We start from the raw sequence: 23,043 nt of genomic DNA on the forward strand, positions 1-23,043 counted from the left end.
ATCTGAACCAGTGTTTCCTCTACGTTTATTTTAGCATGGCGGCTCGCCACGGTTTAAATTAGGGGTGGGCAAACTGTGGCCCGCGGGCCGCATCCGGCCCGCCAAGCACTTTCATTCGGCCCGCCGAGCATTTCATTTAGTTATCAGGCTGCTCGCTATTTTTTTCCTGCGATAGAGACGAAGTTGGTTAGCTTTACTGCAAACTGCTTTTCACTCTCCTTAGATAACGTTTACAATGTCAATGTCAAAACATCATGTTAAATAGAGATAACATCATGTTAAACTAAGTTAACTCTTAGTTATCTCCTTTGCAGCAGATCTAACGTGAACATTATGCAATCCATTTAATTGGGAACGCGTCTGCACTCACGAGAGGGAGAGAGAGCCGCATGTTCCAGCTGGCTTGTGATTGTTGAAAATTGATATCTCCTTCTTATAAGAAAGTTTTAAAAGGAAATCATGAAGGCAACAGTAGTTCCCACTACTGACCATTTAAAAACTGTGAGAGGGCCCAGCCGTAGCCATAGCGGAGCAGGCAGAAGATCATTGAGAAATAAACGTGAATTAAAGCGTTTGGTAAAGTTGTTTACCATGTTGTTAGTCGCTTTGGTTAAAAAAGCGTTAGCCAAATGTAATGTAATGTAATGTAAAAAGCGACTGTCTTAAAGCGACAGTGCACAATTTATAAATTTGTTAAACAGCATAAAATTAGCAGTATTTTTAAAAACAATTAGCAGTATTTTAAAACAAATACTTTTTCATACTAAATTATAGGCTATAAAAAATGTATTTTTTATGCGTGTGTCGTGGGGGGGTTGTGCGGCCCGCCGGCCAATTTTCACAACCCAATGTGGCCCTTGAGCCAAAAAGTTTGCCCACCCCTGGTTTAAATTAATACCACCACGGTATCAAAATCAGGGCAGATGCACAATGTACAGTGTTTCCGCTAGATTTTTTTTTTAAACAGTGGCTGCACCATTTAGCCTAACGTGACTTGAGAGGGACAAGATTCAGAAACTAAGACAGGCCCATCTTCTGTCTGACTCACGTCACGGTAACCCATGCATTAAACCACATGTCACTTGAACGCTTGAACATACCGGTAGTTCACGTTGACAATGGAGAAACGCTTAGCTTACTTCGTTAGTGACCGAAATTAAGTTTTGTGCCAACACGTTGTAAAAACACAACCCACAACACTGCCTTTATTTGGTACAAATATCCTTTACTTTATAGTCCGCGATTCACATTAGGCCTACTAGGCCATCACCGCGAGTGCATACAAAATGTTTTGAAATGTACCCTCGTTACTACCAGCCGTTGTTGCTTTTTTACTGCGTCGATTCGCGATTCAGTGCGCGTCTAATGTAACAGCGGTGTCTTCGCGGAGACATCCTCTCAGTTTCATTTTTGCTGTTGTTGCGAGCGAGCTTAGGCCTATAGACTACGATATAGGAAATACTTTATACGATCAACTTCAGAAATGAATGGGTTTTCCTTGGCATGTGCTACACCTTTCCACCAAGTTATGCGAAAATTGTAGTTTTTGCGATGTTGACAAACATGCGTAGCACATGGAAGCTCTTGATAGCAAAAACAATATATTTATGGAATAAAACTAGACATGTACCCCGGATTAGCATTGTTGTTTATTCAAAAACTGCAATTTTCAGCAGCCAGCGGAGGGCATTTAGCCTACTATGCTTCCAGACAATATTTTGCGTCTCCCCTAATTCTGAAGCAGTGGCACCGCTAAATGAAGAGGAAACACTGAGAAGAAAGTTAATGCTTTAAATAGGCTACATCAATACAATATATAATATGTGAACTACCTCTGACTAGTTTAGGCTACTTATTGTTAAATTGCAATATGAACGGCAGCCAGCAGGGGAGGATACGTCGCAGGATTATTTAAAAAGCAAATGTGCGTCTGCCCTGATTCTGATACCGTGGCGGTATTAATTAAACCGTGGGGGGCTGCCATGCTGAAATAAACGTAGAGGAAACACTGATGTAGTTGCAGTTGCTTTTTAAATAATCCTGCCGACGTATCCTCCCCTCCTCTGCAAAAAGGCAAAAGGTCGTAAAAGTTTTTGTCATTATTAGGACAATAAACATAAGTTGTATCATGTAGACAAACGTCAAGTTTCAATTCGGTTGTTTTTTGGGGGAAATAAGATGATGTTTTTGCCGTAACTTCAAAAAGCCAAGGGGAAACTGGTAGAAGCCCGTAACATCAGATACGGCTTTATGCCTTCCTTTCACGCTGCAACTGAACACTCGAATGAAGTTACGGTGCAAAGTTACGGCAAGCTGCCTTCTGACCGACCATCAATGTGAAGTTGTATTGCCCCTCTGGAGTTCAATAACACCTCAGACGCACACTAACTTCAATAAAATGCAGTAGCCTACATTTTTTGCGGTGCTTGCTTTTTGTTAGATTATTGATGGCTTTCAAACGTAGCATAAATGCCAAGATCAAGGAATGACATGCTAGTACATAAAGACAATCTTGATGGCCTAGCCTAACTTAAAAGCCTAAACTCAACAACGTATTCAGTAACAAGCGGTGCAATTAGAGCATGGTTTATACATAGCCCGTAATACAAGGCTACTGAAAAAAAAAAAAAATTCTCATAGGCTAGCTCTCGCCTGCAAATGACAGTCACTGACTGAAAACTATAAAACTGCGAGTTTGTTGGAGCCGCAACGACACACCTTCCACACACACCCATACACCAGCAGCAGGAATGTAGTAATTTAGAGCCTACCTTTTGTTGAACCCTGGTTAAAATCCATACCAAACAACCGACGAGAAAACAAATCCATTAAATCCGCCACAAGTTTTTAAAACTTGCTGCCGGCTAGTCAAAACTCCCAGGTTGTTACAGGCTGTCAATTCTATCTATGCAATCCTAAAGTTTAGTGTAGCTATGGGTTAGTGGGGAAATTAAAGGTAGTTGCAAAGCAGGCAGTTTTAAATTGCAGTAATCTAAAATGACCAAATAAAGGCAACCAATCACATCCTAATCTTATTTGTGTGGGAGAACTTTGTTTTATCATCTGCATTTGGTTTTAAGTTCCCATTCTATACAGGAAAATGTAGCCTATCAATACACTGTTTATTCATAATTTTCGAAAAGACCTACACATCATGAAAATGTATTCCTGATTTCATGATGATAATGCAAATACTGCAAGTAAAATCCCAAGAAATATTAAATCCTATGTTTTCACTGAAACTTCTCAGTAGACATTAAGATGGTATAATGGGATGATTCTGAAATATTTTTCTGTTCTAGGCTACTGGTTCTCGAAATAAACAAGTCTAATAAACAAGTCTATTAGTGTTTCATATCCAAACAGAAAAATATGCTTTATATATATTAAAACATCAAAACACTCTCATTCTTAATTCTGACATCTGTCAAAGAGAGTGTGTGAATCAATGCGACTGTCTGTGTGGTACTAGTATGAAATACAGAAAAAACTGACTATAATTTTCATATGATGTTGATATATGTGAAGCCATTTTATCATAGTGGGTTATATTGCTTACATTTTAAGTGAAAGTTATCATTGTTATTATAACATTGTGCTATAAAATACAAGTAAAGGTATTTTGCCTTGGGATGACCGATTGTCATTTTGTGGGCAATACTAAAGCAGAATACAGTAACTTCCAAAAAAGGGTCAAAGGTCAAATTTGAGTTCAATTTTTTTGTAGATAGATTAATACAGTATAATATTATATACCAATATAATATTATAATATAATATTATACCTATTACTCAATTGTCAGGACATTAAGATAACTTTAAAGTCATTTTTCTCAGTTTCACCTTAGTAGGGCAGAGCTGGCCGCCGCTCACATTGCAATTTAACAATAAGTAGCCTGAAACTAGCCAGAGGTTATTATGGCCCGTCCAGTTTCATTTCACATATTATATATTGTATTGTTGTAGCCTACTTAAAACATTAACTTTCTTCTCAGTGTTCTCAGCAATGCTAATCCTATGTACCTGTCTAGTTTTATTCCATAAATATATTGTTTTTATAGACATTAGTGGCACTGTTAAAAAAAAAATCTAGAGGAAACAAACACTGCTGAATGCAGGAGTCATCTTACGATGAGGCTCACTTGAGATTCAACATCTTACGACGAGGCTCACGTGTGATTCATGAAGCGTTCATATCACTTCAATTCCAGCACAAGCATGAGTGGCGGCTGAAAACAAGCGTTGTTTAGATATCGCGCCCCAATTCATGGTCATTTTAGAGGCCTTGCCCATAGAATTTACGACATGAAGAAGCACAATACGTCCAAAAGAGAAACATTTCTGACCTGGAGAGCCCAAGTGAGAGTGTGACCAGTCACAAAAAGTGTCGCCAAAAAAGCCGGAAAATTATGGCTATTTAAGTGTAACATACTTTATTTTTGCAGAGAGAATGCATCATACAACAAATAAATTACAAAACCATACGACACCTGCCATCATACTACAAATACTACTGTTGCGCTTTCCAAAGGGAAAGTAATTTTCTCCACATATGGCTATCTTAAGCTATCAAATATGTCAACATAACAGGGTACATTAAGGAAAGTAGGCTACAAATGTGCAGGAAAAGACTTGGGGCCAAGATATTCCATGAATTCAACTCTCGCCTCAAAAACTTGCGTACACGAGTGGAGACTTGACGTGAGATTCGAGCGTAGCCACCGCTCAGGTTCAAATTGATAAATGCCATGCTTTGTGTGTTTGTGTGGAAATGAGCATACACCTGTCCTACGCCTGTTTTATATCATATGTTTGTTTTAGAAATGAGGGCGACTATCACCATTACAACACACACCGCATATCAGAGCATGTACTACACCTCTTACCAGGGCAGCAGAACTAAATCAGAGCATGTACTACACCTCTTACCAGGGCAGCAGAACTAAATCAGAGCATGTACTACACCTCTTACCAGGGCAGCAGAACTAAATCAGAGCATGTACTACACCTCTTACCAGGGCAGCAGAACTAAATCCTGCCTTTTCCTTTCTTCTTTCTCTACTCTCTCTCAGACTATGTGCCATCTATGGAGGAACCTACATGTTGAATAAGCCCATTGAGGAGATCATTATCGAGAACGGAAAGGTAGTCGGCGTTAAATCGGAGGGAGAGGTGAGCACACACACACACACACACACACACACCTCATCTGAAATGCGTAGTATTGCACACTCCTGGTTAAATGTTTATGTGGGCTCATTGGAAGCCTATTACAATTATCACTATTATCGCTTTTTGAAGTGTGTATACATGTGTGCACTCGGTAGATTGCTCGCTGTAAGCAGCTGATCTGCGACCCCAGCTACTTAATGGACCGGGCCAAAAAGGTGGGCCAGGTTGTCCGGGTCATCTGCATCATAAGCCACCCCATCAAGAACACCAGCGATGCTAACTCCTGCCAGATCATCATCCCCCAGAACCAGGTCAACAGGAAACACGGTATGGGGCTGCCTGAAGTGACATCACACACATGCTACTTGTGACACCCATGCATACTCGTCGTTGATGTGTAACCTCTCATGCATCTGTCTCAGCAAAAAATGAATCACAATAAAATGAAGTAAGCACACATACACATACTCACACACAGATTTATTTGGTTTGTAACTTGTGTGTGTGTGTGTCTCGTAACAGACATCTACGTGTGTATGGCCTCGTTCCCACACAATGTTGCGTCTAAGGGCAAGTACGTAGCCATCGTCAGCACAACAGTGGAGACCAACGACCCCGAGAAGGAGATCCAACCTGCTCTGGACCTGCTGGAGCCCATTGAGCAGAAGTAAGGCCTGTGTGCGTGCGTGCGTGCGTGCATGCGTGTAAATGGCTGAGTGTTAGTGTTTGCATAGTTCATGTGTGAGATCACACAGCCTGTGTGTGTATTAGGGATGAGTCACGATCTTCGAATAGTCAAACTGGGTGCGAAATTCGATTTTAAAATAGCTTTTTTCGAATATCGTAATATTTGCGCAATGCCAGTGCGTTATAGCATTGCATACATAATATCCATAATTCACGCCGTGCCTACTGTCACAGAGTGCGCAGCAGGGTATGCCTATTTTCCTGTTGCTAACATAAATGAAACCCTCTAGGCTACTGCGTGATATACTGTAGGCTACCTACGTTGTGTAGGCTACATAGTGTAAACAACAGAAGAAGAGCATTGTCATGACCTCGTCACTGTTAACTCTGCAGAACCGAACTCTTGCAATACTCCCAAGACATATGCCCACCAATGAACGCTTCCATGACATAGTGGAAGGCCAACAAGAAGAAATATCCCCACCTGGCAAAGTTAGCAATCTCCTACTTGAGTGTGCCTGCGACGTGTGTGCGGTCCGAGCGGGTGATCTCCGCAGCTGGACTAGCAGTAATCGGTTGCGCTCGCGTCTCCTCCTTGAACATGCTGACATGCTCATTTCTTTTTTAACAAGAGTATGACATGCCTAACTGTAAGGCTATGTAATAATAACGTAATAGCTACGTTGATCTAAATTAATTGGCTAAAAAAGTAGGCTATTGCATAAGGCAGGTTCGCATAAAATCATGACATGCAGCATTTCTTTTTTTTTTATCTAACAGGTATCTGATTTGGAACGCTTGGTCATGCTTATTGTTTTTTTGTTTCTTCCAATTACACTACCATAGGCCTACTATGTAAAAAACAAATGTTACTTGTTCAATTAATAGTTTGTTTGATGACATAAGCTAAAGAGGTAATTGCCTTCTCTTTCTGTCATTGTGAGAAAGTGCTTTTTTTTTTCCCCTCCGATTTTCGAACGCTATTCGACTTTTGCTCCTCGATTGTCGAATGGCATTTTTGTCATATATTTACATCTCTAGTGTGTATATTAGGGCTTTCCAAGTTAACACCGTAATAATGTGTAAATGCAATTCTCACTTTAAACACTTTAGAAATTAGCGTCATTAACACCGGATCTAACAAATAGTGAAATGGACTGTCATATCAGCCAGGAAGTGTCACAATATATCCCAAGTCAGGACTCAGTCAGGAGTGTTCCTTCTAAACGAACAAATCTCACAAAAAGACAAAGGACAGTTACCCTGCTTGTTATGATACCTTTGATTGTGGAATACATGTGTCATCCAAGTAACTTGCAGAGGTGTTTAAAGTGTAAGCTGTAATGTCACTCCAATAGACCAATTTGAAGTGTGAGCTGTAATGTCACTCCAATAGACCAATTTGAAGTGTGAGCTGTAATGTCACTCCAATAGACCAATTTGAAGTGTGAGCTGTAATGTCACTCCAATAGACCAATTTGAAGTGTAAGCTGTAATGTCACTCCAATAGACCAATTTGAAGTGTAAGCTGTAATGTCACTCCAATAGACCAATTTGAAGTGTAGGCTGTAATGTCACTCCAATAGACCAATTTGAAGTGTAAGCTGTAATGTCACTCCAGTAGACCAATTTGAAGTGTAAGCCACGGTGCAGTTCTCTTTACTTAACTTGTTGGTTGTAGGTGAGTAAACGTTTTCCATGTTTGACTACAGCGGTGGCGATATCCTTTACGAACACCACGACCACAAGTTATGAAATCGCTGATCTCTCGCTTCAAATTAATTGTATGTTCGCGTTGGATAACTCAGTGCCATTAATAGTGCAAAATAACCAAGTGGGGAGGTCCTAGGATATTGGCACTTGTGATGACTCATGGAATGCCTCTTGTCCAATCAGAAATGAATGAGTAGTTAGCAATGAATTTCTGCAATAAACCAGACTTGGAATAACTTTTTCAAAGTTTGTAGAATGTATGCAGATGTCCCTTTCTATGTTACTGGCTATTTACAGTTGTGTAGTAAATATGAAAAAAAAAACAGATCCAAATTATGGAAATGTAAAACAATCATAATGATACAATGAGATGATAAATAAAATTCCCTATATGATTTTTTTTCAAACATTTTTGCAATAAATCAGATTTGTAATAACTTTTATATTAAAGTTTGTAGAATGATTGCAGATCAATTTAGAATGTTACTGACTATTTACAGTTGTGGAGGACGGTTAATATCATAAACAAATCTACATTTTTGAGAAAACAACCATAATGATAATAAATTAAATGATTAATAGATTCCCCATTTTATTGACTAGTGATTTCTAACTGACTTCTTTACCATTGAAAATAATTTATTACAATTCTAGTTTATTACAAAACTGGTTGGAAACACATTTTGCCACCAGTTTTGCAATAAAAGAGAATTGTAATAGTTTTATTGCAAAACTGGTAGTCACAGTGCTTTATGTACACTGTGTGTGACATGCCATTTATGTGAACTTTATGATGATTTTTTAGGTTTGTGAGCATCAGTGACCTGCATGAACCCACTGATCTGGGAACCGAGAGTCAGGTGAGATGAGGGATCCAGACTGTCTTGAGAGTTTATTTTACTTTTTTGGGGGTTGGCATTAGTTGTTGGTGTTTTCAGTGAACTTTCCTTCCCTTGGTTGAAATCCACAATTTTGATTGGCGGGTGTGTCCGGCAGATCTTCATCTCGCGCTCTTACGACGCCACCACCCACTTTGAGACCACCTGCGACGACATCAAGGACATCTACCGGCGCATGACGGGCTCGGACTTTGACTTTGCGGAGATGGAGCGCACGAAGAACGACATCTTTGGCGATGCCGCTGACCAGTAGAGGGAGCTAGTGGGCCAGATTGCCCAGATCAGGCGTTATAATCTCCAGTTTAAAAAAATGCAACAGAAATAAAAAAACAAACGTAAACAAAACAGACCGACAACCAACCAAAAGAAATGGGCTAGCTGATGATCACATGTGTTTTTTTTTGCTTTTGTTAATCTTTTTTTTTTTGCCCTTATTAAGAAGTTGAAGATACTCAGTTACAAACTTAGCATTTCACTTTGGGAGATGGTAGGGTGACATCAGCTCTTTTCCAGTCAGGGGGGAGATCTGGAGTGATGGTTTAAAAGTATGCTCTCTCTCTCTCTCTCTCTCTCTCTCTCTCTCTCTCTCTCTGTCTTTCTCTCGCTCACACTCTCTCAGCGATGCCAAATAACCAGCGGTATTATCAAGTCTTATGACCACTCCTACCAGTACTTATCCATTCACAGTGACGAGAGAGGGGTGTGTATTGTGGGTTTGTAAAGGAGAGAGGAGACATTCTGTGCAAAAAACTGAACATGACCCCCGCTTATGAAGTTGATGTGTGTGTGTGTGTGTGTGTGTGTGTGTGCGTGCGTGTGTGTGTTTTTGTGTTGTAGAATGTTAGTGCTGCGCTTTCTTGCTTCAGGATGTCCTAAATGTCCCCCATGTACCCTGTTAAAAAAAAATCACTGAATTCTCTGATTTGAATCTCGTTTGGCTTGAGTTGTACGTAGTCACCAATCAGAAATCTCTTACTGTGGCAACCTGCGCAGAGTTCCACGGTGGACTGCTCTGTCCACCCCGCCGATTTAGTGGAAAAATCCAAACAGCCAGTCACAGCGAGTTATTAAGGCTGCTTGCATCATGTTACAGCAGCAACCCCCAAAAAGTGATGTCAACAGGCGTGAGTTTGATTGACACCTTTGCTTTCTCCCTCTGCAGCTGGCTTCCACACAGGCAAAACCCTTATCATTAGCCAGAGCTGCAAAACAAGCACTTCACAGCTCACACGGTTTTGTGTGTGTGTGTGTGTGTGTGTGTGTGTGTGTACGGCCAGAGTGTGCTCTCTTCCTAGACACCCAGACAGACAGACAGTTGATGCTGAAGTTTCAAAGAGGAAGGGGGGGGGTAGACATGGTTGCTGAGTTGTGCTGTAATATCTGTGTTGTGTTTAGAAAGGACCAAACGTCGCCTGCAGTATTGACTTGACAGAAGCCCTGTGTGGAGACATTTAGTGTTTTTAAGAGAATGTTTAAAAAGCTCAATGTTGTACTAACGGGGCTCAAATGATTTCTGTACTGCAAAATAAACATGAACTTGTGGAAAAAAGGTCACATATGTTTCTCAAGTCTTCTTCTGTGTGTGTGTGAATATTTGAGACATTACTGTCCTCAATCTCGCTATTTCTCATGGCAGTTATGTCCAGCAATACATGTAGCAAATAGCTCTCCCTTTTTCTCACTACAGAGTACACCGCTGTTGGAGGACTGGTGATGGATTATTCAAGTCTTAAGTTCACTACAGTATATTGTTGATTGTAGTATTTGATATTTTCAATGATTATGAAATGGATTAATTTGCCTATGCAGACATTTTACTTCATCAACATGTGAAGAGGAGTTGTTTTGAGAGGAAAGAGCAGGAAACTGAAGATTGTGTGATTAGCAGAATCATCATAGAGCTGTTACTTCTGGAGAGTTGCATGCTCACTACAACCTCACCTCTAGCTGCAGAGTCCATATGCTTGAGATCTGGGAATGCTGCAGTCAGTCTCAGATCAGCAGTGCTTGAGATGTGTGTCTGTTGTCATATCAGCAGTGCTCTCGACTCCATGTGTGTCTGTTGTCATATCTTCCCCATCAGCAGTGCTCTCGACTCCATGTGTGTCTGTTGTCACATCAGCAGTGCTCTCGACTCCATGTGTGTCTGTTGTCATATCTTCCCCATCAGCAGTGCTCTCGACTCCATGTGTGTCTGTTGTCACATCAGCAGTGCTCTCGGCTCCATGTGTGTCTGTTGTCATATCTTCCCCATCAGCAGTGCTCTTGACTCCATGTGTGTCTGTTGTCACATCAGCAGTGCTCTCGGCTCCATGTGTCTGTTGTCATATCTTCCCCATCAGCAGTGCTCTCGGCTCTCAAATAAATTTGATAAAAATGCCCCCCCTCCGCTTTTGATGCTTCTACTTTAGCAGCAGTGCAATAAGTAGAAGCCTCATATTGGGTCATATTCTCAGGAATCCCTAGAAATGGAATATTCATGTTGTTTTATCTAATATTAGTTGTGCAGCTGTTTAGTCCATCTTATACACACCCACTGAAGCAACAAAGAAAATGCAAAAAAAGACTTTTGTGTAATTATTCCATATTTTGTGTAGTCATTCTATATCAGAACCCCTGACATACAATCCAAATAGTCTACAAGAAACCTCAGAGTGTTACCTTTCATTTGAGACCAGGATTATGCTTCAACACCAAGAGGTTGCAACACCGTAAGCCTTGTATTGTCAGTGTGCATTTTGGGAACCCAAAAGTCCTATGGGGAGTTTCCATAGGGCATTTTACAAAACGCATGAGCATACTTTGGCAAAATAATGGTCCAAAGCACTTTTATTCTATATTGATCTGCTTTTGCACACAGCTTCACAAGACCTGGTGCTAGGGCTCAGTTGTGTTTCTAAGTCATCTCAAGTGACCTAGAGGGCTAATATGGTCAGTACAGAGGTACTTGTTATCCGGCAGAAATATAAAACAGTATTCTAGCCTCTGTACCTCTGTGCCAGTACTTCCCACAGCTATTCTGATTGTTCCACAAGAAACTACAAGGTCTCAGCTTTCTAAAGAGACCAAACATTTGAAGGTAGTTGTGGTGGATTTCTATGACTTAAAGGATGCATGTATGGTTTTTATAAACTTTAATATTACTGCAATTATTATGAGACTTCAAGGCCTGTACACATCTTGAACAGACCAGACCAGCAGTCAAGGAGTGGGGTACAGGATGATACAGTAGACACTATAGGCCTCTCATATGATGGAGAATACAGTGGACACTAGGCCTCTCATATGATGGCCAAGAGAGAGAGGATGATGTCAGCTGGTGATGATAAGAACAAGGCCAAGTAATGGGTGGGCATTGTATGCTATGAAGCAAACGAGATAAGAAAGCCCTGCTTACACCCAACTGGATAGAACCAGAAAGACCCAGAACCAGACAGTTTTGCATATTGTTATGCATGATGAGAAGATGGTTTCCACCAATATTCGTAACCCTGGTAGATGCTGATTGGCCAACAGGTGTCTTTCGAGAGTGGCAAGAGGAGAGGGCCCAACTCTAGGATTAAGGAGTATAAAGGATAGGCCGCAGCCATCTTTTAGTCAGATCTCATCGGGGGGCGCCAGCTGATGACATCTCACCTCACCCTATTGCTTGACGACTGGTCTGGACATTGTTTAGGCTGGACTATCACTGCAATACGGTGAATAAAGATCAACAGTCTTCAGAGATCTCCTGTCTGCATTGTCTCCTTCGGACGCCTTGTTCCAGAGTGCTAATCAGTAAATAGTTAAGTGATTAATTGCTAATTGGATTTGGAAGTGGACCAGTTTTTCCACGACAGATTCCAGACTGGAGGTTCCAACCGAGATTTGACACAGGATTCATCAGGCAGCAGTTCTGCCCCGGGTGAAGCAGGTCCCGGCAGCCGGTTCCCCATGGGCCCAAAAGGTAGGCAATTTTGCTTACATTAGGGGGAGCCAGGCTGTTGTTGACTTGTGGGTAGCCCGGGACTGAGTTGTTTACTGAATCCTCAAAAGAATAGTGGAGACATAGGAGGGACACAATACAGGAACTACAATCTACAATAGGGGAACACAATAATACAGGAACACACAGACGCACAGTTGTGATTGAGGAGATCGCAGAGGGACAGAGAGATGTTCGGTTGGAGAAGGTTGGAATAAAAAGTGGATCAATTGTGACAGCCCTTGGAATACTGATCAAGGACTTGCACCAGACACATGCTTTGGACATAAATGCTTTGATAAAAGTACTCACAAGCCCCTAAACAGAGACGCCTGACCCTCTGAGTAATGAGGAAGGCCTTTACCCCTATAGCCCCTCTAGTAGAAGTCCTCCTTACACCCTTTAAGCCCAGAGAAGGACAGAGAAGAAGGTAAGGAGGCAGAGCAGAGTACAGAGGTCTTGGAAGACGAATCGGAGCTCACAGTGGGAAGTGATTGGGAGGAGCTAGACGAGGGAGGAGCGTGGGATTGGCCAGAGTCAGCTAGCACTCAGCCAGGGGGCCGGCCAGAAGTAGACTACATCCAATCAGGTTCAGAGGAGGAGACTACATCCAATCAGGTTCAGAGGAGGAGGTGCCCCCTCTCGCAAGACACACCTAGCACGCAGCCCAGATTAACTGTGTTCTCCCTTTAAGGGAAGGAGACGTAGGTCTGTAAGAAATAGGGATGGACAAAGCGAGGCTTTATGAAACACTGAAACGTTCGAAGCAATTGTGCCGAATTGTTCCGAAGCTTCGAAACAATTCCGACACCTCAGAACTGTTTAGGGTGAAACTAATCTGTCAATTAGTATTGGATCGTATCGTATTGGTCTTTAAAGTTCGTGGTTCACTGTGTTACCTGTGTTCAGTCTTTGTTAAAAGCTAAGCAGTCATGCCCTTGGTCAATTACTGGATGGGAGACCACATGAAGTGACAATAAAGAGAATCTATTGCTGCCACTAGTGTTCTCTAAATCACTTTCTTCTTATAAAAACTCTCGATTTTTGACCATTCTGAGAGTTTAGTTGAAACTGTGTGGTTAATAATGAATCAAGAAAACTTATAGCTAAACGATCTGAAACAATACCTTACAAATCAAACGGGGATCGAACCACATTTGAGCAGCCTGGGCTACCGTGCAAAAAATGCCCTCACTAACCACTACACCATCATGGTTATTGCTTAAATAAAGTCTACACTGTTAATTGAACGCGCGGGCACGCCTGCCGACACCAGTGAAATGCACCGAAGGTTCTCTTAACTTTGGTCACATGACATGGGGATTTTGAACGATGTTTCGAAGCAGTGGTCACATGACATGGCTGTTTTGAACCACATTTCAAAGCAGTGTTTCGAAACACTTGTGCTTCGAAGCCTCGACACTGATTCGAGAAGTCGGTTTTGAAAGTCACACCCCTAGTAAGAAATTCTCCCCCTGTAAGGAGACATGGAAGGCTCACACTAGATTAAAACATCACTATAAAATCTTACAGTGTATTTGCAAATTTATATTTGGAACAAATTCAGTTATTATTAGTTATAATTAATATTATTACCAAAAATATGCAAATGCAAAGCACACTGTAAGGGGCAGAACCACATTAGCGTAGGTAATGCTAATGCCAATGCAGATGAGGTAGCGCAGGAAGCTGCCCCAGAGACAAGAAGGCTTAACACCCAAAACCCCCTCAGGAGAATGAACCATATACAGTGTTGTGCTTAACACAGTCCCAAACCCCCCCCAGGAGAATGAACCACATACAGTGTTGTGCTTAACACCCAAAAACCCCCTCAGAAGAATGAACCACATACAGTGTTGTGCTTAACACAGTCCCAAAACCCCCTCAGGAGAATGAATCACATACAGGGTTGTGCAGCAGGTCCATTTTAGATGCCGTGCCATGTACCATGCCATGCCCCACAAAGTGCCCCTACCATCATAATGAGTGCACTTGGTGCTCTAAATGGTATGATGACAAACATATACATCATCAGGATCCCTTCTGTTGTGCATTATGCCAAAGAGCGGGCTGCCCTGAATGCTGGGACAAACCTTGCTAGGCTAGGTACCCACCAGGCCTGATGGACCAGCTGCTAACATTTGCCTGAGGAAGACCCAGCCGGGTCGAAACGTTGCAACACAAGAAATATATGGGAGTTTTAGCAGAGTGCGGGCATTTCATTCCTTTTAAGTTCCAGCTGCTAACAGACCCAGAGCCGATAGTTATATGGGTCCCAGCTATACAAGGGATACAAGGGATACAAGGAAGTTTATTGTCACATGCATATAGTTACTGGAAGTAAGAAATGCAGTGAAATTATGTCTGGTGTCAGCCTATTTGTGCATTTATGGGGTGCAGTAGAAGAGGGGTTTAGTAGATTAAGTGGCAAGGGCTGCATAAGAAAGGTGGGGAGGATTGGGATTGGGGGGCACCAACAAGGAGCACCCAAGAGCAACAGGGGCAAGAAAAAACTCCCCTTACCAAGGAAGAAACCTTGGGCAGATCCACGGCTCAAGGGGCTAACCCAACTTCCAGGGGTCTTGGTGTGTGTGTTGGGGGGATGACAGGGGAGATGGGATAGTGTGCTGTGTATGTGGGGAGAGGGCAGTGTGCAATATGTGTGTTGGAGAAGCTTCCTCATGAGACAATGTGCTGTGTATGTAGGGGAGAGGGGGGCAGTGTACTGTATGGTGAAGGGACTTACTATTGCAAGCAGAGTACTGTATGTATGATGTATGTGAGTGATGACAGTGAAGATGTGTGTGTGGGCGGGAGGGGAGTGGAGCAGTGACTGTGTGTGTGTGTGTGTGTGTGTGTGTGTGTGTGTGTGTGTGTAGTGTGTGTGTGTGTGTGGGTAGGTGGGGGCAGTGTGCTGTAAGTATGTAGGGGATGTGTGTTGGAGAACATTGTCTCCAGCAGCATCACAGTGTGGAGCGGAAGCTGCACAGATCAGAACAGGAAGACCCTCCAGCGCACTGTTAACACACCTAAGAGGATCATTGGAGCACCACTCCCCTCCCTGCAGGACATTTACACCACCCGCCTCACCCGCAAAGCACTAATGATTGTCAAGGATACAACCCACCCTGCACACGAACTGTTCAGCTTCCTGCCCTGGAAAGAGGTACAGGAGCCTCCGCTCCCGCACCACCAGACTGGCAAGTAGCTTCATCCACCAAGCAATCAGGATGCTGAACACTCTACCCACTCTCCCATCACTGACAGCCCCCACCAGCCAGCCAGGAACCTAGGAAACTAGGATCCTGTCTACCCTAACCCCCCCCCAACCGCCCTGTGGAACTGCACTGTGACTGCGCAGCCTAACGTGTTGCTGCTTCACATCAAGCCTGATATACTTGAAATTACTGCATACTGCATATCAATGTAAATATACAGGTCACACAAGCACAAGTTTAAACTTCATGTAACTGTTAAGACTATATAAATATACAACACAACTACCTCTATTTATTTTTTTTTAAATATATGTCCTATATTTCTATTTTGATACATACATGTTCTATATTTCAGTCTTGCACTTTAATTTAATGTTTATTGTCTATGGCTATGTCTACAGTATGTCTGTGTCTGTATTTAAAGTATGTCTATGTCTGCATGGGAAAGTAAGAAACGAAATTTCAATTCTTTGTATGACCAGTGCATGTAAAGAAATTGACAATAAAAGCCGACTTGACTTGACTTGACTTGAGAAGATCCTGAAGACAATGTGCTGTGTATGTGGGGAGGGGGGGCAGTGTGCAGCAGGTAGAGGAGGCTTACTGTAGCAAGCAGTGTGCTGTATGTATGTGAAGTGATGACAGTGATGATGTAAGTGTGTGTGTTTTGTGTGTGTGTGTGTTGGGGATGGGGGGGGCAGAGGGCAGATAGAGGGAGGAGTGTGTGTTGGGGATGGGGGGGGCAGATAGATGGAGAGTGTGTGTTGGGGATGGGGGCAGATAGAGGGAGGAGTGTGTGTTGGGGATGGGGGGGGGGCAGATAGAGGGAGGAGTGTGTGTTGGGGATGGGGGGGGCAGAGGGCAGATAGATGGAGGAGTGTGTGTTGGGAAATAATAAATAAAAAGTTCTATGGACATGTTGGAGAAAGTCAGATGTGTGTGTGTGTGTGTGTGTGTGTGTGTGTGTATTATGGACATGTGCAAAAGTTGGAGAAAGTCAGATGTGTGTGTGTGTGTGTATATGTGTGTGTATTATGGACATGTGCAAAAGTTGGAGAAAGTCAGATGTGTGTGTGTGTGTGTGTGTGTGTGTGTGTGTGTATTATGGACATGTGCAAAAGTTGGAGAAAGTCAGATGTGTGTGTGTGTGTGTGTATTATGGACATGTGCAAAAGTTGGAGAAAGTCAGATGTGTGTGTGTGTGTGTGTGTGTGTGTATTATGGACATGTGCAAAAGTTGGAGAAAGTCAGATGTGTGTGTGTGTGTGTGTGTGTGTATTATGGAGATGTGCAAAAGTTGGAGAAAGTCAGATGTGTGTGTGTGTGTGTGTGTGTATTATGGACATGTGCAAAAGTTGGAGAAAGTCAGATGTGTGTGTGTGTGTGTGTATGTGTATTATGGAGATGTGCAAAAGTTGGAGAAAGTCAGATGTGTGTGTGTGTGTGTGTGTGTGTGTGTATTATGGAGATGTGCAAAAGTTGGAGAAAGTCAGATGTGTGTGTGTGTGTGTGTGTGTGTGATTGCAAAAAGTTGGAGAAAGTCAGATGTGTGTGTGTGTGTGTGTGTGTATTATGGAGATGTGCAAAAAGTTGGAGAAAAGTGTGTGTGTGTGTGTGTGTGTGTGTGTATTATGGAGATGTGCAAAAGTTGGAGAAAGATGTGTGTGTGTGTGTGTGTGTGTATTATGGAGATGTGCAAAAGTTGGAGAAAGTCAGATGTGTGTGTGTGTGTGTGTGTGTGTGTGTGTGTATTATGGACATGTGCAAAAGTTGGAGAAAGTCAGATGTGTGTGTGTGTGTGTAGAGTACTACAATCTCTAACTGTGGAGTTCCCATACCAGGTGATGATGCTACCAGTTAGAACACTCTCAACCGCTGAAGTGTAGAAGGCCTTCATGATGGATGTAGAAACTTTGAATTTCCTTAGCTGACGAAGGAAGTAGAGTCGTTGTCTGGACTTCTTCAGAACATATTGAGTGTTAACAGTCCATGTTAAGTCTTCAGTAATGTGGACACCAAGGTATTTAAAACTTGTGACTCTCTCTACAGGTTGCCCGCTGATCATTAGTGGGGTGTAACTGTAGTTCTGCTGCTGCCTTCTGTAATCCACTACCATTTCCTTGGTTTTATTGATATTCAGTGTCAAGCTGTTAGATTGACACCACTGTGCCACCTCATCAACCTGATCCAAGTAGAACTGTTCATTGTTGTTACTAATCAGGCCCAAGATCACTGTGTCATCTGCAAACTTGATGATGGAGGTATAACTACTGTTGGCTTTGCAGTCATGTGTGTAGATGTTGTACAGCAGTGGACTCAAAATACAGCCTTGGGGAGCACCAGTGCTGATGGTTAATGAGTCAGATGTCAGACCCCCCACTCTAACCACTTGTGAACGGTTGGTGAGGAAGTCAAATATCCAGTGACACAGGGTGGTGTTCAGTCCTAAGGCCTTCATCTTTGTGACCAAGGTGAGAGGTACTATCGTGTTGAATGTATGTTATTTAAACCAGTGGTTCTCAAATGGGGGTACACATACCACACATTTACCCCCTGGGGGTACGTGAGATTTTCAAATATACATATATGTAAAAAGTAGAATCCATGCAAAAATACTTTAAAAACAATTATATTTCAGGCAAGTTCATAAAATGAATTTTATATTTAAGTAGGCTATTCAATTTCATTATCCTAAAACCCCCCCCATACCAAAGTCCCCCCATACCAGGATGGTTTTAAGTCTTTTTTTCTCAACTAAAAATGTGTGCGCTGGTTAGGGGGTACTTGGCTGAAAAAATATTTCACAGGGGGTACATCACTGAAAAAAGGTTGAGAACCACTGATTTAAACACCCATTAAGTTGGCTGTATCACACTTGTATTTTAATTCGCTGAACTCGTTGAGAAGTTTTAATGAACTGTCACGTTGCATCCGAGCTGTAAAATACAGACGTTCAGAACATAGCAACATTTAGCATATGACTGAGGTGACTTATAGTCCGGAAAATACGGTACCTAAATTAGTCTATCCTCTTCGGAGGCAAAAACTATCCGTAACCTGTCATTAATTTAGCTGTAACTGACGTGTGCCTTGCTGGGTTTAATGTGCTTGTGGACTTCCTCTCAGCCTCCTTCACACCTTGTTTACACCTCACACCTTTCAGGGCCGCGCTGAAGTACCTACCCTGTCCCCGAGGCAGAGACTTGATTCAGCCCCGTAGAAGTTCCCAGAACGTGGCGTTGCGGCCCCATAAAACTAGGTTCCAGTTCCTGCAGTGGAAACGCCACTAATGATCAGCTCACAAAAGTACATATTTGAAATGACGTGGAAGGATTGCTATGTGATATGTGTGTGTTTGTTTACAATATTTTGGTCATCTTAGTTTACACCATGTTATATGTAGGCCTAGGCACACCTCAAGTGTTCCAGCTGTGTCCTGACAGTGGTTTTAAAAGTGGAAAAGTGGAAACTTTGGTCAAGAGCAGGTGAGGCCTGTCCTGTTAACAGTGTTGGGAGTAACGCACTACTGTAATTCCACTACTTTTAGTGGTAATGAGCATGTCATGAAGTATTTTTTTCAATCAAGTAACACAGTTACAATTACTGAAAATTAAATGAGTTTGTTACTTGCGTTACTCTGTTTATCGTGTGTGAAAAATGGACGACTTCAGCAGACAAGATGACAGATGCACATTTGCTGCTTCTGATCTAACGTCGCCCGATCTTAACACTGTGTCGCGATTGTGTTTAGTGTTTCCATTGCAGATGCATTCTTTACAGTTAATAGCAGTCTCCTCATTCCTCCATAAGTATAAGTATATATACTTTTTTGATCCTGTGAGGGAAATTTGGTCTCTGCATTTAACCCAATCGGTGAATTAGTGAAACACAAACAGCACACAGTGAGGTGAAGCACACACTAATCCCGGCGCAGTGAGCTGCCTGCTACAGCGGCGGCGCTCGGGGAGCAGTGAGGGGTTAGGTGCCTTGCTCAAGGGCACTTCAGCCGGGGCCCACTGGTCGGGGCTCGAACCGGCAACCCTCCGGTTATAAGTCCAGAGTGCTAACCAGTGGGCCACGGCTGCTCATATTTCGGATTTAAAACACGCAAGAGTTCACACAAGGCTACAATTTAAATGGACATCTTGACAGGGACAGCAAGGAGCCAGACATCTCAGTCTGTGTACAAAATTCTGCAGACAATTTAACAACTTTGATAATAGACTATTTAACATTGTTTTACATAACATTGAACTCATTCCAAGTAGCCTACCGAAGGATGGCAATAATAATGATGATAATAGTAGTAAGCTATTAGTATATTGCAGAATTGTGGGGAAACTGAAGAGGAGTCAGTGCACCACCATGCATAGTATTAGGCCTGGCACCAGGGTACTAGTAGTAGTAGGCTGGTATAGGCAGTATACATATCTAATAAACCACCTAGATATGGTGAGGGTGGATAAAAACGAGGTCCGGGGGGCCTTCATGTAGAATGTTTTAGGGTTGGAAAAGTTTGAGAACTCGTGTACAACGCTACTGTTTGATTTGAAGGGTTAGACTACAAAACATGGGTCTAAGAATTATGTTTATTTTGTGTGTTACTTCAGTACTGTTCACATTGACATTTTAAAATCAGACATAAAAGTAATTCAAAAGTTACTTTCTCTAGTAACTAATTATTTTGTTATACAGTAATTGGTAAAGTAATTCAATTTCTTTTGAAAAAAAGTAACTAGTAACTGTAACTAATGACTAATTTCCAGTAACATACCCAACACTGCCTAAGCATGCCAGTTGTGATCATATCTGGCGGTCTCACAGTGAGAACATTTACATGGACATTAATAATCCGACATTAACTCAGGTAAGACAATATTCAGAATAAGACACTGCCATGTAAACAGTATATTCTGATGTCTTATCCTGAATAAGATCATATTCAGAATAAGCATAAAAGTGTCATTTGTTCAGTGTTGTCCCATGAAAAGATATAATACAATATTTGCAGAAATGTGAGGGGTGTACTGACTTTTGTGAGATACTGTATGTGAACAATACTGATAAGGGAACAAAACTGTCACTAATAGGCATATATCTTTATTTTTTTAAGTTCGGTATGGCTTTTCCTCCACTGAAATGTCTTACCATTCCACATAACATCAGTTTATTCCAAAAAGCTGCCAAAAAGAAAGACAAACCAAAGATTGTCTTACCTTTAGCTTTAGCATTCGTCTCTGGACAAACTGTCTACAGTCACTGTAGACTCTGGGCCAATCAGAATCCCTAACTGTCTACAGTCACTGTAGACTCTGTGCCAATCAGAATCCCAAAATGTCTACAGTCAGTACAGACACCGACTGCAGACTTCTAATCAGATATTGCAAATGAGTAAAAACAACAGAGGTAAGATCAGTCTAGTATTTTCGAGAATCTCAGCAAAGGCTGATGTCTTAGCCACTTCTGTGAAAATTAAAGGCTATGCTAGTTTTCCAGCAAAGTTCCTACTTAACGTGATGTTAGGTCTTCAATTACTTGTTTGAATTAAAATCGGCAACTAATATGACAGTTACATTGACCGCAACGTTAATGTTAGTCAATTAACTATAGTCCCTACAGTATAGGCCTACTCTATTAATATTGATCCTAATCATAGTCCCTACAGTATAGGCCTACTCTATTAATATTGATCCTAATCATAGTCCCTACAGTAGGGGCCGACTCTATTAATATTGATCCTAATCATAGTCCCTATAGGCCGACTATTAATATTGATCCTAATCATAGTCCCTCAGTATAGGCCTACTCTATTCAATTCCAAGAGGTGGGACATATCAGCACCTGTAAGCACACACCAGCATTAAATAAATCCAATGATATTTCACAGATGCCAAGTAGGACTTGAGGGGAACAACAGACTATTCTGGCTGGCCATTAACAGTGGGCAGTGTTTTGGGATCTCAGTCCTAGGCCTCCGAATCTGTCTGAACAGACCCAATACTAGGCTACTGTATGTTTAGGTTTTGATATTGCACAAGTGGTTTGGCCTGAATTATAGTAGGCTACTAAAACGTATGCTTATTGTGGAGTAAAACGAATGTTTGTTTGATAATATTTGCACTGGCAATATGTTCCTAGCTTTAGATTGTATCTGTGTCTCTGTCTAACATAGTGGTGCAGTGACAACAACCTGCTCTCAACACCAAGAAGACCAAAGAGCTCATTGTGGACTTCAGGAAGTCTAAAGCTGGCACACACACCCCCATTCTCATCAACGGGACCGAGGTGGAGCGCGTCACCTGCAAGTTTCTGGGTGTCCACATCTCTGAGGACCTCTCTTGGGATCTGTTTGTGTTATTGTACAAAGTTTAAGGTTTTATCTAATGTTTTAATTTGGCTTTAGTCACGCCACAAGCTTGCATGCTGTACCTGCAAGAGTTAACGAGTCACTGAGCTGACTCCACCCCTCTAGACAGGTGATTTAGATCATGTACCAAGCCTGTGTTTGCAAGTGAATCTGAGGAAGACCGCAAGGTCGAAACGTCATGTGCCAAATAATGAGAAAATAAACTCAACAAAAGAGTACCAAGGAGTGTGCGAACTTTTTTCCTAAAAAAACTTGACCTCTCTTGGGCCCTCAACACCTGTACCCTGATCAAGAAGGCTCACCAGCGTCTTTTCTTCCCGAGGAGACTAAAGGTCTACCTTGTAATATTCGTAATTCAGACATCAGAGCAGACACCCATATTTGTATGGAACGCCACCTGGGTCCTTGGGACATCAGTAACGGTCAGACCTCCCACGGTCATCTTAGCTTTTAATAAAGTTGATTTCTTTTAACTGTATAGCGGCTTTATTACTAATTCTCAAGGTGAAATTGAGACACACCTGTCTCCTCAGATTCTGGTGAACTTCTACCGATGCACCATCGAGAGCATCCTCACCAACTGCACCATCGAGAGCATCCTCACCAACTGTCACAGTTGGTATGGCAACTGCCCTGCCTCTGACCGGAAAGCACTGTAGAGGTGAGAACTGCCCAACGCATCACCGGCTCCTCACTCTCCTCCATCGAGGCCACCCAGGGCAAGTGATGTTTGCGTAAGGCGCGCAGCATCATCAAACACTGTTCTCACCCCAACCACAGACTTCACCCCACTCCTTTCCAGAAGGCATTACAGGTCTCTCCACACCCGAACCAGCAGCTTCAGAGGAAGCTTCTTTCCTGCGGCTGTCATTATAATATATTTCTTATAATATATTACTGTTAATACACTGCATATATATTGTTCTTTACTGTTCTTATAATGTACCTGCTACTACACTGCACATGTCTGTACATGTTGATCATGCATTGCTCATACTACATAGCCATATCTATTGTGCACTT

The 23,043-nt window shown here is 42.1% G+C and overlaps 1 protein-coding gene across 1 annotated transcript in view; it reads left to right on the forward strand.

Annotated features, from left to right (window-relative positions):
* Positions 1-9,814, forward strand: part of gdi2 (GDP dissociation inhibitor 2) — a 28,388-nt gene extending 18,574 nt beyond the window's left edge. The window contains exons 7-11 of the mRNA XM_048234968.1: positions 5,073-5,172; positions 5,328-5,499; positions 5,695-5,839; positions 8,378-8,432; positions 8,569-9,814. Coding sequence (XP_048090925.1) covers positions 5,073-5,172; positions 5,328-5,499; positions 5,695-5,839; positions 8,378-8,432; positions 8,569-8,724 — 628 coding nt within the window. The 3' untranslated portion in view covers positions 8,725-9,814. The remainder of the gene's footprint in view (positions 1-5,072; positions 5,173-5,327; positions 5,500-5,694; positions 5,840-8,377; positions 8,433-8,568) is intronic.
* The last annotated feature ends 13,229 nt before the right edge of the window (positions 9,815-23,043 follow it).

This window comes from Alosa alosa, chromosome 23 (assembly GCF_017589495.1).
Source record: "Alosa alosa isolate M-15738 ecotype Scorff River chromosome 23, AALO_Geno_1.1, whole genome shotgun sequence".
Taxonomy (NCBI): domain Eukaryota; kingdom Metazoa; phylum Chordata; class Actinopteri; order Clupeiformes; family Clupeidae; genus Alosa; species Alosa alosa.